The sequence below is a fragment of the Diceros bicornis genome, chromosome 21 (assembly GCF_020826845.1).
Source record: "Diceros bicornis minor isolate mBicDic1 chromosome 21, mDicBic1.mat.cur, whole genome shotgun sequence".
NCBI classification, from domain to species: Eukaryota; Metazoa; Chordata; class Mammalia; order Perissodactyla; family Rhinocerotidae; genus Diceros; species Diceros bicornis.
This window is the reverse complement of record NC_080760.1, coordinates 40,358,325-40,374,142: the sequence shown is the minus strand read 5'-3', so window position 1 is coordinate 40,374,142 and position 15,818 is coordinate 40,358,325. Positions and strand designations below refer to the sequence as shown.

The window sequence follows — 15,818 nt, the reverse complement described above, 5'->3', positions numbered from 1 at the left end:
AATGCCCTCCATCTAGTTAGCATCCTGAACCAGGGACCTAAGAGTTCTGTAGCTCAGTGTTGTCAAGTGGAAATCAGAACACATCTCGGTTATCTGCCTGACCAAGCCTGCATTTCTAATCATAAATCTTTCTCTGAAATCTATTGGAATAGAATGGGCAGCTCCGTTCTGTTTATTTAGGTAGAAGGAAAACGGAAGAGAGCCTAAGGGACCATCAGCTTTTTAAAGATCTTCAAGAAGGGAAAGATCTGGTAGAAGAAAAAAGAACTACCCAATACAATTTGGGCAAAACAATGATGTACAGTCGTGTACTGCCTAACAATGTTTCGGTCAATGATGACCACACGTATAGGACAGTGGTCCCATAAGGTTAGCACCATATAGCCTAGGTGTGTAGTAGTCTATAGTCTATACCATCTAGGTTTGTGTAAGCACGAGCTAAGTACTATACATTACTTAATTGTGTAAGTACTCTGATGTTCACACAACCGTGAAATCACCTGATGATGCACTTCTCAGAATATCCCAGTTATTAAGTGACACATGACTGTATTTGAATTTCTGAAATTTTAGCTTGCTTCTTTAAACCTGCATTTTCTTCTTTCCTACCTCCCACCCCAACCCCTTTTTCTAGAATCACTTTCTGATTCTCCGGTAAACGTATTAATCGGACCTCCATTTCTTCTAATCTTTATATGAAGGTGCATCTCCTAATTTGAGGACCATCCCCCACCCCAAATCCCATCTTACAAGATATGAAACCTATGAGTTCATATGAATGAGTTTTTGAAGGGCTTGAAGCCATTTGATCTGTAATGAAGGCCTCGGGGTGATTTTTTTTTTGCTGCTGCTTTGTCAGATGGCATTGATTGATCCCAGGCACTCAAAAAGATAGGGGGGGCTCTATAAATAATTCTCATTGTTCTTCATGCTATTACTTACCATTTCATTGATTGGTCATCCTGCCTAGTCACTAAGATTCCTTTCCTCTGGCCCCGCAAGGTTCCACCCAGCGTTGATCCTTTCATCTGCAGATGGAGTCTCTCTTTGCCGATGCTCATCATTTCAATATTCATTATGATGCTGAAGAATGAAGAATTTCTTAAGAGAAAAAGCAGTATTCATGCATATTTACTTCTTAAGAGCCCAGTGAAATAAACCCTGTGCCTTTGTGACATACCTTAAATATGTTTTCTAAGTTTGTTTCAAGAAAAAAAACAAGACAAAACCCTGAGTTATACCATTTTCTCCTCTGCCCAACTCTTTATAGGATTTAAATTTTATGAAGGAGTGAATTAATAAACAGAATTACTGTGTAATCAAACAAGAACTTTTGTAGGTAATTTAGTTCATTCTCCAGTCATCAAATAATACTCACCCTTCCCTGACTAATTAAATTAGAATCACAGAAATTGTTACCTTGAAAGGACCTTAGAGCAGTGGTTACCAAATTTAATTTCACGTTGAAAATGCTGATTCCTGGGCCTGCCCAAGACCTGAACCTGAATCTTCAGGGGTGGGGCTTGAGACTCTGAAAACTTTAAAGCCTTCCACACGATGCTTATGTGCAGTTGGTCTGAGGACCACTCTTAGAGATGGTTTAGCTCCCCCCTCAATTTGTATAAAGTCATAAGGCTTAAGAGATGGCATCAGGGTAATGTTAATTTTAGACATATATTTTTATAATAAGTTGAGTTTCACTGAGGCATTCGTAGTTAACTGCCTAATCTGGGTTTTCTCTTAAGTAAATCTCTTCTGTTTCTTCAACAGATGTTCAAGCAAATGCTTTCAGAGAAGCAAGCCAAATGGGAGCATTACAAGAAGGAGGGCTCCGAGAGGATGACCGAGCTTGCTGATGTCTTTTCAGGAGTGAAACCCCTAACCAGAGTGGAGAAAAATGGTAATTGCTGAAGAGGAAATATTGATGTGTTTGAAATGTATACACTGTTTCTTGGAAACCAACAGAGTAAAAAGTCATTATGTTGTCATCGTTTGCTAGGAGGTTGCTAATGAAGATGTGAAGTTTAGGTTTGCCTGCCTCTGGCTTTGTGCTCCCTTGAGCAGTCTTCATATCTTCTCTGGACTTCAGGTTTCTTATTTTTAAAATATGAAGTTAGGCTAAATCAGGGGTTCTTATACTTTGGTTCATAGATAGTCTTTATAGAGTCATAATCCATCCCCCCACCCCCACCATAGTTTACAAAACTAGTGTGTCAGCTTATGTGCATTTGTGAGGAGACGGAAGGACCTATAACTGTCATGATCTTCTCAGAAGGAGACTTCACCCAATATTAATGACTACTAACATAGATGATACCTAAGATTCTTGTCTTTTAGTCTTGCTTGGTTCTTTTTCACCTATGCGTCTGCCATCTAGTGGCAGAAGAGGGAACCTGCAGACTGTTTTTGAAACAGAGCTCGTTTTACTTTATCAATTTTAATCTTGCTTCTTTTAGGCAATTTTATCTATAGGAAAGTTATGGTATCACTTCAAATTTTTATATAGATAGGAGCCTTTCAAAATGCCCCCAAAAGATTGTTCTGAATTTTAAGATGACAAATTAAACTATTTTTTAATGCTAATGTTTAACTCATTTCTGATAAATTCATTTTCTGATAAAGTTAATTATACAGTAGAATTGCTTAATAGTATAGCTTTTTACTAAAGAAAAACAGCCTTACTATTTTTAATCAGTATGAGCTTGTGATTACCGTATTTGGCTTTTGTTGATTTGCTTAGGGGTTGGTTGAAATAAATATATTTCGTATTTATGAATTACATTATTATTCCTATTGGAAAAAGTCGACCAGTTTTTAATGATGTGATATAAATTGGCAGCATGTTTTGCAGGTCACCATATTGTGACTGTAAAACAAAGAACCACCTGGAACAATCTGACCAGATTAGTTATCTAGAATCTGACACATTAATTTCTGTTCTAGTCTCTTTTAAGTTCTTACACGTACCAGCATTGTTTCCTAGGTCCTACAAAACAACATCTTATATTTTTTCTGGCTATATAGCATATTTCCGCTTAGGGAGTACTTTCACAAATATTTCTCACTTGATCTTTACACCCCTGTGAGATAAACATCTTTATCCTTATTTTGTGTATAAGGAAACTGAAGCTTAAAATGTAATCTTTGCCGGAGGTACCAGAGGTCCAGAGCCTGGATCTAATTCACTGCCTCAGACTCCAAATCCTGTGCTTTTTTTACTACTCCATAGCTGTCCCTCAGTCCTACAAAAATCTTTAAAATTATACTAGTATTCCTCATGCCAATTCTTTTTTGTTTGTTTTTTTGTGAGGAAGATCAGCTCTGAGCTAACATCCATGCCAATCCTCCTCTTTTTGCTGAGGAAGACTGGCCCTGGGCTAACATCCGTGCCCATCTTCCTCTACTTTATATGAGACACCGCCACAGCATGGCCTGACAAGTGGCGCATCGGTGCGTGCCTGGGATCCGAACCCGGGCCACCAGCAGTGGAGCGTGCGCATCTAACCACTAGGCCATGGGGCTGGCCCCCCTCATGCCAATTCTTGAAATAATTTAGATTATAAGCCCTATGTGCTTTTATTAATGTGAAATCATCCCATTGATAAAATACAAAAACTCTTCTAGGAAATCAGCGTGGAGAGGTGCAAACAGCAAAGCCTTTGAATCGGGACAGACAGTTGTGAAAATCCTGGCTCTACCCTTTAGTAACTGTAACTCTGCATAGGATTCTTATGTCTCTGGGCATCAGCTGCCTTATCTGAGAAATGGGTAATAATTCCTACCTCCATAGATTGTTGTGAAGATTAAATGAGACAAAGCTTAGAGCTTTGCTGGACACACTGAGCATGTTAATGCCCTTCCCTTTCTGTACCATGTGGAATGCTGGCTGGTTTGTGAATGCAGATGGCACCATCTAATCTATTCAGACTTCCCCACAACTCACCACTCATACTTCACACTCCTGACATGTTGGTCTCCTCTTTGCCCTCCAAGACATGCCGTTGTCATTTTTGCCCTGAAGTCTCTGCTCATGTCTGTCCCTTCATCTAGGGACAAATTATCATCTGTCTCCGTCTCTCCGCCTGTCTGGATCTTTACCCATCCTTGCTTCTCCAGAAACCTCTCTGCAGTAACTCTGTGTCACATCCTTCATCTGTGCCACATCCTTCAGTCCCTTCCTGACTCCTCCCCACCCCACTACCATCTTTGCACATACCAGTTTACAACATGTACTTGGGCCTTTAAACTTTTTCTGCCGGGTATTGTAGACTAAGCTCCTTAGGTAGAAAGTTTCATCTCTTCTACTAGGTCACGTGGCCCAGGCATTTTTGTGGTTATTGTTTGGGAAATTCCTGGGAGCAATGTTAGGTACATAGTGAAAGCTCTGTGAGTAAGAGCTAGATTTGTAAAGGATTATTTAATTAAATTCAAAGCCACAACTACAGGAACTCTTGGGTTTCAGTAGTTTTTCCTTGTTTCTGTATTAATAGAAAATCTTCAAGCTTGGTTCAGAGAGATCTCAAAACAAATATTGTCTTTAAATTATGATGATTCTACTGCTGCAGGCAGAAAAACTGTGCAACTAATACAAGCTTTGGAGGAGGTAAGGAAAGTCTTTTTAAATGACAGTTCTTGGATCATGTATCATACTTTTTGACCCACCCAGTAATCTGCTCCTGGAAATATAGCTAAGAGAATATTTCATCAGAGGCAAAAGCAGTATGAATTAATATGCTCACTGTAATATTATATACAGTGTCCTAAAGTTGGGAAAATAATTAAATGACCAGCAGGAAGAGAATGGTAGCAAAAATTATATTTCAACTTGTGGAAACATGTAGTCTTGGAAAAATAATTACGAAAACAATACAGAAATATTGGGAAAATTGTGGTAAGGAGGTAAAAGCAAAAACAGAATTGCACTGTGTGCACCATTTTTAGGTTGGTAAAGAGTGTGTGCCTGGGAGAAAAAACTGCAAAGGAATACACAAAAATGAAAATATTCGTATAATGATCATATGCTTATAAGTGATATATTTTCTTTTCTGGAAAAAAATAGTTTATTGTTTTTTATCTACTGAAAAATGATTGTATCAAAAAAGAATTATTATACCTCCACACTCTTAAAATTTTAACTGTTTAACTAGGTTTAAAATGGAAAATAAACAAAACATCAGAACAATAACCATAAACTCTATTATTTAAACATCATCCATACTCATCTGGAACCCTGTCCAGTGGTGTAAGTGTACATTTTTAGAGATCCAATTAATACTTTTTTCATTTGACAGACTCGTGAGGCTTTTTGTTATTTTCATGAGGTTTTTGGGATGGTCACTATTAATGGCAATACAGTATAATGCCCCATTGTTAGCAAACCACTTTCCCTAGCCGTTCCAAGCAATTTCCCACTTGTACTATTTCTGTTTTGGTTGCTTTTTGGGTTTTCTAGTCTATAGTACAATTAAAAACAACTTTGTAAATCTCAGATGCTTTTATCTTTTTGCATTATTTATTTTGCCATATAGCCCAGGCCCCTTGACTTATATACATTAAAATTTCAGGACACTGTGGAATCATTATTTTGTTTTAAAGAGTCTATCAAAAGAACTTAATAATGTACAAGTGCCAACACCTTGGTTGTGATGTGACTTATTTTTTGGCAATCCTGCAAATTTTCGGTATTAAGAGGATTTTCCAATATATGTTTATTGATACTAAAATGGAAAATGGAAGAATTGGCTTATTATGTCATCTAGATATAATAAGCTGTGGAACATTTCCTAATCCTAGAAATTTGTGCATTGTTTTATGACTTGGCTTATGCAATTCTCAAATTATAATTTGAAATAAAAATTTTCCCAATAAATTCTTAGGAAGTAGCATGCTCTATTTAAAGTGTTTACAAGGAAAAACGAACACCATCAAGGCCATTCAGAATTTTAAAATTAAATATATCTGTGTAACACAGGTTCAAGAATTTCACCAGTTGGAATCAAATCTGCAAGTATGTCAATTTCTTGCTGATACTCGCAAGTTTCTCCACCAAATGATCCGAACCATTAACATCAAAGAGGAGGTCCTAATCACAATGCAGATCGTTGGGGACCTTTCTTTTGCTTGGCAATTAATTGACAGGTAATGTGGACAGGCTGATGTTTGCCCTTGATGAAGGGCACTCTGAATGTCTCCTTACCATTTATCTCTTTCTACAGTTTCACATCTATCATGCAAGAGAGCATAAGGGTAAACCCATCCATGGTGACTAAACTCAGAGCTACATTCCTAAAGGTAAGCAAAGAACAGTGAAATCACGTTCTCAGTTTCTAGGGAAGAGTTGGTCTTCGTTATTACATCATTCATTAATTCAGCCCAAGATTTCATCCTTTTAGAAAGTTAGCTAATGTAAGTATTTTTATAGACTGAAAATTGTTAGCAGTTTTTCCGTGAGAGCATAGTTTCAAAAGATGCCATGAATGTTTGAAATTTGAATTAATAATATAGGGGCCTGCTCCGTGGCTTAGCGGTTAAGTACACTCACTCAGCTACTGGCAGCCTGGGTTCGGATCCCGGGTGCGCATGGACGCACCACTTGTCCAGCCATGCTGAGGCAGCGTCCCACGTACAGCAACTACAGGGATGTGCAACTATGACTTACAACTATCCACTGGGGCTTTGGAGAAAAAAGGGGGAAAAAAATGAATTAATAATATAAGCTGGAGTGTCTTACAGAAGTTTCTTTTTGTTTGTTTTTTTTTTGGCTGAGGAAGATTAGCCCTGAGCCAACATCTGTGCCAGTCTTCCTCCACTTTATATGTGGGTCACCGCCACAGGCCACCACAGCATGGCTGACGAGTGGCATAGGTCTGTGCCTAGGATCCAAACCCGTGAACCCAGGCCGCTGAAGCAAAGCACACCGAACTTAACCACTATGCCACTGGGCCGACCCCCAGAAAATTATTTTTAAATTAAGGAATAGATTTTTTTTTTAAGTTTTATCGGTATACTAAAAACGTGAGTCCTGTAGGTCCTTTTTTCCCTAAATGTGAATTAAGTCCTTTTACTTATTCATTTAAAAAGTTCTTGTTGAGCCTCTGCTACAAACCAGACCTCCTCTAAAGGTTAGGGATAGTGGTGAACAGCCCAGGCGTGCTCCTTGCTCTCAAGATAATTTCAGATCGTGATAAATGAAGGAATAACTTACTCAGTGTCTTCTGATGCAATTACCATATATATCAGTTCTGAGGTGCACTTTCATATTTAAACATTTCTGTAATTGGGGATGGGTTTTATAATTGATGGCAACATGTTTTCTCTTTCTGAGCGGTAGGTAAGATAATGACGCTTCTTACAGACCACGACACCTTAGATTGGACTCAATACAGTAGTCCATCAATCAAAATGTCAGAGTTCCATAGAAGAATAGCTGTCTTCTTAGCACAGTGGCTCTCAAGCCTGAGGGGCAGCAGAATCACCTGGCAGGCTTGTTACAACACAGATTGCTGGGTCCCTACCCCATAGTCTCTGATGAAGTACCTCTGGGGTGGGGCTCAAGAATTGGCATCTCTAACAAGTTCCCAGGGGACGCTGATGCTGCTGGTCCGGGGACCACGGCTGGAGAACCACCGCATAGTGAGCAGATGGCGGTCATTTTTAAAAAGTTGTATCATCGTCAGAAACTGTGAATGACGTTGATCACGTTCAGTGGTGTTGCTCTCTCGGGTAAAGCCCAAGAGCTTTGTTGTCTGTTACTGTTTCTGGAAAGAGAGAGATCTCTAGGACTTTTTGAAACAGAGGGACAGGTATGTCTTATTTTCCTTCCAGCTTGCCTCCGCCCTTGATCTACCCCTTCTTCGTATTAATCAAGCAAATAGCCCCGATCTTCTCAGTGTGTCTCAATATTATTCTGGCGAGTTGGTGTCCTATGTGAGAAAGGTAAGAAATGCATCAAGGTGGTATTTATTTTATTGGCAAACTAAGTGCTATTTTAAACACAAGTGGTGTACGTGGGGCTCTATGAAACGTATACCAGTGTTCTTTTCCCTGATTCTTAATTTGATTCCAGGAATTGGCAACACCTGAAAATGAACTTACCCTTACTGGTACTGTGCACGTGCAGACGAGTTTTTACTTTCAAAGAACTTTTAGACCTGTTTTTTAACTGCTGGTGGTATTGACCACCATTTTATAAGTGTAGAAACTGAGAAACAGAGATTATAGTGGCTTCTTCAAAGTCACAGAGCTAGTTGGTAAAACAGCCAGATCTAGATCCAATGTAGCCTAGTTGGAACTTAATTAAAGCTTCCAGGGGAATTTTGGTCCCTGTTTCAATAGCTTATGGTTTAGCATGGAGCCCAACAGGCCTGGATTCAAAATTTTCCTGTATCACATACCAACTGAGTGCTCTATGGCCATGTTACTTAATATCTCTGAACCTCAGTCTTTTAAAAATTTATAATGTGGAAGTGATTGACTTTTCCATCATTTCTATGAGGATTAGCTTTATATCCTGAGAGCGATTAATGTTTGAAGGAACGTAGCCCTGTGCCTGAGAGCAGTTATTAAAACAGCTCTTTTTAAGTCCCACAGCATCCCTTCTGGAGACAAATGGCCGTTTGTACACACGGCACCCTTCTTAATGTCATCCTCACATTCATCAGCTAAGAAAAATAAGAGATGTTCAATTGTTTTTCCTCTTTTCCTTTTCGTTAAAGGTTTTGCAGATCATTCCAGAAAGCATGTTTACTTCTCTTCTAAAGATCATAAAGCTTCAGACCCATGATATCATTGAAGTGCCGACCCGCCTGGACAAAGACAAGCTGAGGGACTATGCTCAGCTTGGCCCACGATATGAGGTGGTGTGTCCCTTTCACTTCTGCCTTTTGATATTTAAAACCTTGAAATATCACAGATGTGTTGCCTGCCGTATCCCCAGGACCACCAGACCAATTCTGATTTGTTTTTTCCCATCTCAGTGATAACCACGTTTGCCATTTTAGTGCAATTTATTTGTTACATTGTCCTGGTGTCGTTTAAGGCCTTGCCTGCCTGAATGTTCTCAGGGAAAGTGGAGCCCAGCTGGTCACTTCTCTTGAACAGTCTTGGTAAATCAACCCTTCTTCTCTTCAGGCTACATTGCCTAGATTGCACATTCCAGTTCCTGCTTCATCCACCAGACAGTGGCTCAAAATAATCCCTATTCCATGAACCGTTTCCTACAGGTGGACTTTTAACCCCGCTCAATAGTTAAGCAGCCTCAGAAGTTATTCTTCCAAAGCACCTCTACTTTTCTTTCTTCCTGAACTGAAAGTTAAAGATATGAAAAGTAAAATCAAGTGAAAATTGAAAATGTGATATCCAGTGTCAATTTCACATCCTCTGACACAACGCCAAAAATTACATCAGAAATTTAGATTCTCAATCTCGGAATTTCCACATTTATTCTAACTCAGAAATAGAGCATCAGTCTACCTTATTAATCTCTCCTGGTGAGGCTTGAAAAGAATGTGGAAGGCAGTGAAGGGGAGATCACCTTCTCAGAGTCTCAGTGAGCCTTTTCTTCTTGGAAGGGACCATCCGTATCATTGAGTCCTGCCCTCATTTTAGACATGAGAAACTGAGGCCCAGGGAAGGGGAAATGATTGGTCAAAGCTTAAAGAACGATTTAATGTCTTCTGACTCAGTCACCCAGCGTGTCCAATAGTGGTCTCAGTTACACCACAAAGCCTCGTTTCTGACCTGGGCACGTGCACACGGGTGTCCTAATGCTGTGCACTCATTCCTGTTGTCTTTGCCCATTCCAGGACTATTAGCCAATGATTTTAGCTTCCCGTAGAAATGAGTCTTTTATGAGAAGTACTTCATTAACCTCTTTTTCTTTGTTAAAGGTTGCCAAGCTTACTCACGCTATTTCCATTTTTACTGAAGGCATCTTAATGATGAAAACGACTTTGGTTGGAATCATCAAGGTAACACTTTGATGCTGATCTATGTGACCTCATAGTAAGACTCTTAGTTTGGGTTATTATGGAATGTATCCTGAGGGATAATGTTGTCATCTTATGTCTCATGCTGTTTCATATTCAGCTTTTGATCTTGATTTATTGATGAAGAAAGAAAGAGCATTATCATCCTTATCTTTCATAATACCCATGAGTTATTTATTTATTTTTATTTTTATTTAATTTTTTGTTTATTGCAGTAACATTGGTTTATAACATTGTATAAGTTTCAGGTGTACATCATTATACTTCTATTTCTGCATAGATTACACCATCTTCACCACCCAAATACTAACTACAACCCATCACCACACACATGTGCTGAATTATTCCTTTCGCCCTCCTCCCTCCCCGCCTCCCCTCTGGTAACCACCAATCCAATTTCTGTCTCTATGTGTTTGTTTATTGTTGTTATTGTCTACTACTTGATGAAGGAAATCATACGGTATTTGACCTTCTCCCTCTGACTTATTTCACTTTGCATTATACCCTCAATGTCCATCCATGTTGTCACAAATGGCTGGATTTCATCGTTTCTTATGGCTGAGTAGTATTCCATTGTGTATATATACCACAGCTTCTTTATCCATTCGTCCCTTGATGGGCACTTAACTTGCTTCCAAGTCTTAGCTATTGTGAATAACGCTGCAGTGAACAAAGGGGTGCATGTATCTTTATGCATTGGTGTTTTCAAGTTCTTTGGATAAATACCCAGCAGTGGAATAGCTGGATCATATGGTAGTTCTATCCTTGATTTTTTGAGGAATCTCCATACTGTTTTCCATAGTGGCTGCACCAGTTTGCACTCCCACCAGCAGTGTATGAGAGTTCCCTTCTCTCCACATCCACTCCAACACATGTTGTTTCCTGTCTTGTTAATTATAGCCATTCTGACGGGCGTGAGGTGATATCTCATTGTAGTTTTGATTTGCTTTCCCTGATAGTTAATGATTTTAAACATCTTTTCATGTGTCTGTTGGCCATCTGTATATCTTCTTTGGAGAAATGTCTGTTCAGGTCTTTTGCCCATTTTTTAATTGGGTTGGTAGTTTTTTTGTTGTTGAGATGCATGGGTTCTTTATATATTTTGGAGATTAAGCCCTTATCAGATGTATGGTTTGCAAATATCTTCTCCCAATTGTTAGGTTGTCTTTTCATTTTGTTCATGGTTTCCTTTGCTGTGCAGAAGCTTTTTAGTTTGATGTAGTCCCATTTGTTTATTTTTTCTATTGTTTCTCTTGCCCGGTCAGACATGGTGCTTGAAAATATGTTGCTAAGACCGATGTCGAAGAGCGTACTGCCTATGTTTTCTTCTAGAAGTTTCATAGTTTCAGATCTTACATTCAAGTCTTTAATCCATTTGGAGTTAATTTTTGTGTATGGTGTAAGGTAAGGGTCTACTTTCATTTTTTTGCATGTGGCTATCCAGTTTTCCCAAAACCGTTTGTTGGAGAGACTTTCTTTTCTCCATTGTATGTTCTTGGCTCCTTTGTCAAAGATTAGCTGTCCATAGATGTGTGGGTTTATTTCTGGGCTTGCGATTCTATTCTGTTGATCTGTGTGTCTGTTTTTGTGCCAGTACCATGCTGTGTTGGTTACTATAGCTTTGTAGTATATTTTGAAATCAGGGAGTGTGATACCTCCAGCTTTATTCTTTTTTCTCAGGATTCCTTTAGCTATTCGGGGTCTTTTGTTGTTCCTTATAAATTTTAGGATTCTTTGTTCTATTTCTGTGAAAAATGTTGTTGGAACTTTGATAGGGATTGCATTGAATCTATAGATGGCTTTAGGAAGTATGGACATCTTAACTATGTTAATTCTTCCAATCCAAGAGCACGGAATATCTTTCCATTTGTGTCTTCTTCAATTTCTTTCAGCAATGTTTTATAGTTTTCCGTGTACAGCTCTTTCACCTCTTTGGTTAAGTTTCTTCCTAGGTATTTTATTCTTTTTGTTGCAATTGTAAATGGGATTGTATTCTTAATTTCTCTTTCTGCTACTTCCTTGTTAGTGTATAGAAATGCAACTGATTTTTGTATGTTGATTTTGTATCCTGCAACTTTACCATATTCCTTTATTACTTCTAAAAGTTTTCTGGTGGATTCTTTAGGGTTTTCTATATATAAAATCATGTCATCTGCAAATAGTGAGAGTTTCACTTCTTCCTTTCCAATTTGGATCCCTTTTATTTCTTTCTCTTGCCTGATTGCTCTGGCTAGGACTTCCAGTACTATGTTAAATAGGAGTGGTGACAGTGGGCATCCTTGTCTGGTTCCTGTTCTTAGAGGGATAGCTTTCAGTTTTTCACCATTGAGGATGATATTAGCTGTGGGTTTCTCATATATGGTCTTTATTATGTTGAGGTACTTTCCTTCTATACCCATTTTATTCAGAGTTTTTATCATAAATGGATGCTGTATCTTGTCAAATGCTTTCTCTGCATCTATTGAGATGAGCATTATCATCCTTATCTTTCATAATACCCATGAGTTATTTAACTCTAAGAAAACTCCATTTTACTGAATTTTTATAATAACAAAGAAAACAAGTAGTTCAGTTCTCTTAGGCAAAATGGCTAGCTCGCTCACTCACTCTCTCTCTCTCTCTCTGCCCCCACCCTTTCTCTCTTTTTAGTATTTTTATTTTGCACCCCAGGTGCAGAGAGCTGAGATGATCATACCCCTCTGTTCACAGGCCATTATCATCACTGATGCATGCAATCTCTTCTCTTCTTTTTTCTTTCTCTTCTAGATACCCACGCCCATTTCCATCCCCCATAGCACCCACTCTCTATGTTTGATTTCTGTCCCTAAATATGCAAGTATCCCTATTTTTAGCGTGTGGTGGTATTTTATGGGTGCATGAGTTTTTGATTTATCTAAATCATGTTGTGCTCTAAATCTCATTCTTTTTCCAACTTTCCTCTCTAGTTGTTGCTTTTGAAATTTATTTATATTGCTGTGGGTCAGGTAGTTGGTTGCTTCTTAACCGTTGCAGAGAATTCTACATTTTATGTAACCATTCCCCTAGGCACAGACACCTACGTCGCCCGTTTTCATGCCTATGCTCCCCATTATCATAAACAATGTCAAGATGAGCATCTCTGAACATGTCCCCACTGTAGACCTGTACAAGAGTTTCTCTGAAATCTACATACTACCAGGAGTGGGTCACTGGGTCTTAGGGAATATTTATACTTAATTTGTCTCAATACTGCCAGATTGTCTTCTGAAATGACTTGTTCCCTGTGTATCCACCCACATTTTTGCCAATTCTTGTTATTATCCACTTCCTAATTTTTGCTCTCCCAAGAGATGTGAAGTGGTATCTCATTGCTCTTTTAATTTGTAATCCTATGATGACTAATAGTGTGCCCATTTGCATAGTTCATGGTGTCTGTTTATCTGACGTCGGTAGAATTTGAACATTTCTAACTTTTAAAAAAATTTATATCTATCGAATTGCCAGATTAACATTTGTGTTAATGAAATCCAAGGAAATATAGGAAATGAACCTAAATAGAAATGGAACTTTAGTGTGTGTTTTCTGGAAGTGTACCATTGTACCCCTGGAATATTAGTAGAATCCATTAGACATGCTTTAGGTCTGAGGCCAGTTTAATTCAACTAATATGCAGAGAGTACAATGCAGGTTATCACTTCTGACTAATCATCACTAATAAAGTGATGATAAATCCTAGGACTGGATTAAGCAGCTTACATGCAAAGTGCCCAGTATAGAAATGATGTAATAAAACCTAATAATTAGCAATAAGTATCAAAGGAAATGCTGCTTAAGAAAAATGTAAATCTTGTACCACAACCTTTCAGATAATAAGAGCAGAGGGGATATCATCCTGACCTCATTCAACCCAGAAGACTGTCTCTGCCAGTCTAACAACTCAAGGCAGTTTGTAAGGGATCCTGTGGCCCTCACTAATCTCTAACCGTCATGTTAAGGATATATTTCAAACACTTATAAAAAGTATAAGTTCACTTTAGTCAATATGATTTAAATAAGATGTACACAGAGATATGCATATAAATGTTCATTGTTAGAGGTAGCCCAAAAAATAAAAATAATCTAAACATTTATCAGCAAGAGAATAGCTAAATATATCATGATGCATTCATACTGTGAATTGCTCTGCTGCCATTCAAAAAGAATTTGCCACTAGAAGATTTCTAAAACTTCAACTGAAAAAACCAAATTGTAGAACAAAGTATGTGTGTGTATGTGTATATTTATATATATATTATGATCTCATTTAGATTTTTTAAATTAAACATGTATTTAAGGACAAATATGTATGTATATAAATTCATAGAGAACAGTCTGGAGGACCCGTATGAAAACTGTTAACTGTTGTTAACTTCAGGTGAAGGGATAGAAATGTGAGGAAGGGACTGTGTGAAGGGGGATTCCTCCTAGCTATGAAAACTCCATAAATTACTGAAAGTCTAGGGAGAAGTGGAAAGGCCATTTAAGACCTTTAGATTCATGAAAACATTTAACTCTTTTTCACTAAATTTGTTCTTATAAGGAATATTTCTTTGGAAACTTCATGTTATTTCTTTGATTTTGTTCTCGTTGATTATATTTATTTATAATTTACCTTTTTATTGTAAAATAGAGCACAGATACTGAAAGCTACAGAAACAATTATGTAGCTTAATGGGTTATTATAAGGTAAAGATCACTCATTCTCACCCCTACTCCAGTCAAGAAATATAATTTAGCCAGCTCACACCCCAGGAGCCTCCTCATGTGCCCTGACTTAATCTCAGTCTCTGTTTATAGTTTTATCATCCAAAAGTAAATCTGTAGGCACTATAGCTTAGACTGGCCCATTTAAAAAATTTATTATGTCTTTTAAGTCTTTTTTAATGTCCAGGTTTCTCCTCCATTCCTTTGTTGCCTTACAATTTGCCTGTTGAAGAACCTGAAGCCTTTGATCTGCTGTTTCTCCACAGTCTGGATTTTGCTGATTGCATAGTCATGATGTAGTTCAACATGTTCCTCTGGCTTTTGTATCTTCTGCAACTTTCATTGCAGTTGTCTTCCTTGAAGTTTAAATATAATCAAACCCAGATGGAACCCATCAATTGTCTTTATGTCTTTTTAAAATGATGATTCTTTACAAAGTAAAAGAAACAAGTCTCAGGGAATTCAAAGGAGTATGTTAAAACTATATGATGTTTTATAGATCTGTTTATAGATCTGGTTTTTAGCGAATAACAAAAGCTTTCTCATTACAAAAAAAAAAGAATCAGGAAAATAAGCTTATAGAGTCAGATAGCAGATTTGCTGTCCTATTTTATCTCCCTAATTACAGATAGCATTCCAAGAATGCTGAATGAAAAGAGAATTGTTAAATCTGCAGCATGGTCCAGCCCCAAATTTGAGTTTGCTCATATAGCTATAGATGCCCCAAGATAACATCCAGAGGAAAGACATGCACCGAATTCAAAGGCAGTCCCTTCATTCCACCACCTCCTCCTGGTGATAAGAAAAGGGACTTTTTACTTTTAATGAAATGTTTAAAATATGAGGCCACTTAAAACTTTCCTTACCCACCGTCTTTGAAACGTCATGTCGTAAAATTATCATCGTGATTGTACTGAGATAAACCAAGCCCTAAAGAGGTGACAGGTTTAGTAATTCTGTCTAAGCTGCATGAGATCAAAGAGAGACAGGAAGGAAAAACAACCCCAGTCATTTAGAAATGAGGTAGGCAAGTGCTCCACGATGGATTCCGGAAGCCATCTTTGCTCTGGCTTTCTACTGGACTGAACTTTCCTTGCTGCCATTTATTGC

At 38.0% G+C, this 15,818-nt stretch overlaps 1 protein-coding gene across 3 annotated transcripts in view; it reads left to right on the top strand.

Annotated features, from left to right (window-relative positions):
- Positions 1–15,818, top strand: part of WASHC5 (WASH complex subunit 5) — a 64,285-nt gene that overhangs the window by 25,305 nt on the left and 23,162 nt on the right. For all 3 annotated transcript variants that reach the window (XM_058564926.1, XM_058564924.1, XM_058564925.1), the window contains 7 exons: positions 1,771–1,900; positions 4,491–4,603; positions 5,972–6,138; positions 6,216–6,291; positions 7,825–7,935; positions 8,715–8,855; positions 9,888–9,968. In XM_058564926.1, the coding sequence (XP_058420909.1) occupies positions 1,771–1,900; positions 4,491–4,603; positions 5,972–6,138; positions 6,216–6,291; positions 7,825–7,935; positions 8,715–8,855; positions 9,888–9,968 (819 nt within the window). The remainder of the gene's footprint in view (positions 1–1,770; positions 1,901–4,490; positions 4,604–5,971; positions 6,139–6,215; positions 6,292–7,824; positions 7,936–8,714; positions 8,856–9,887; positions 9,969–15,818) is intronic.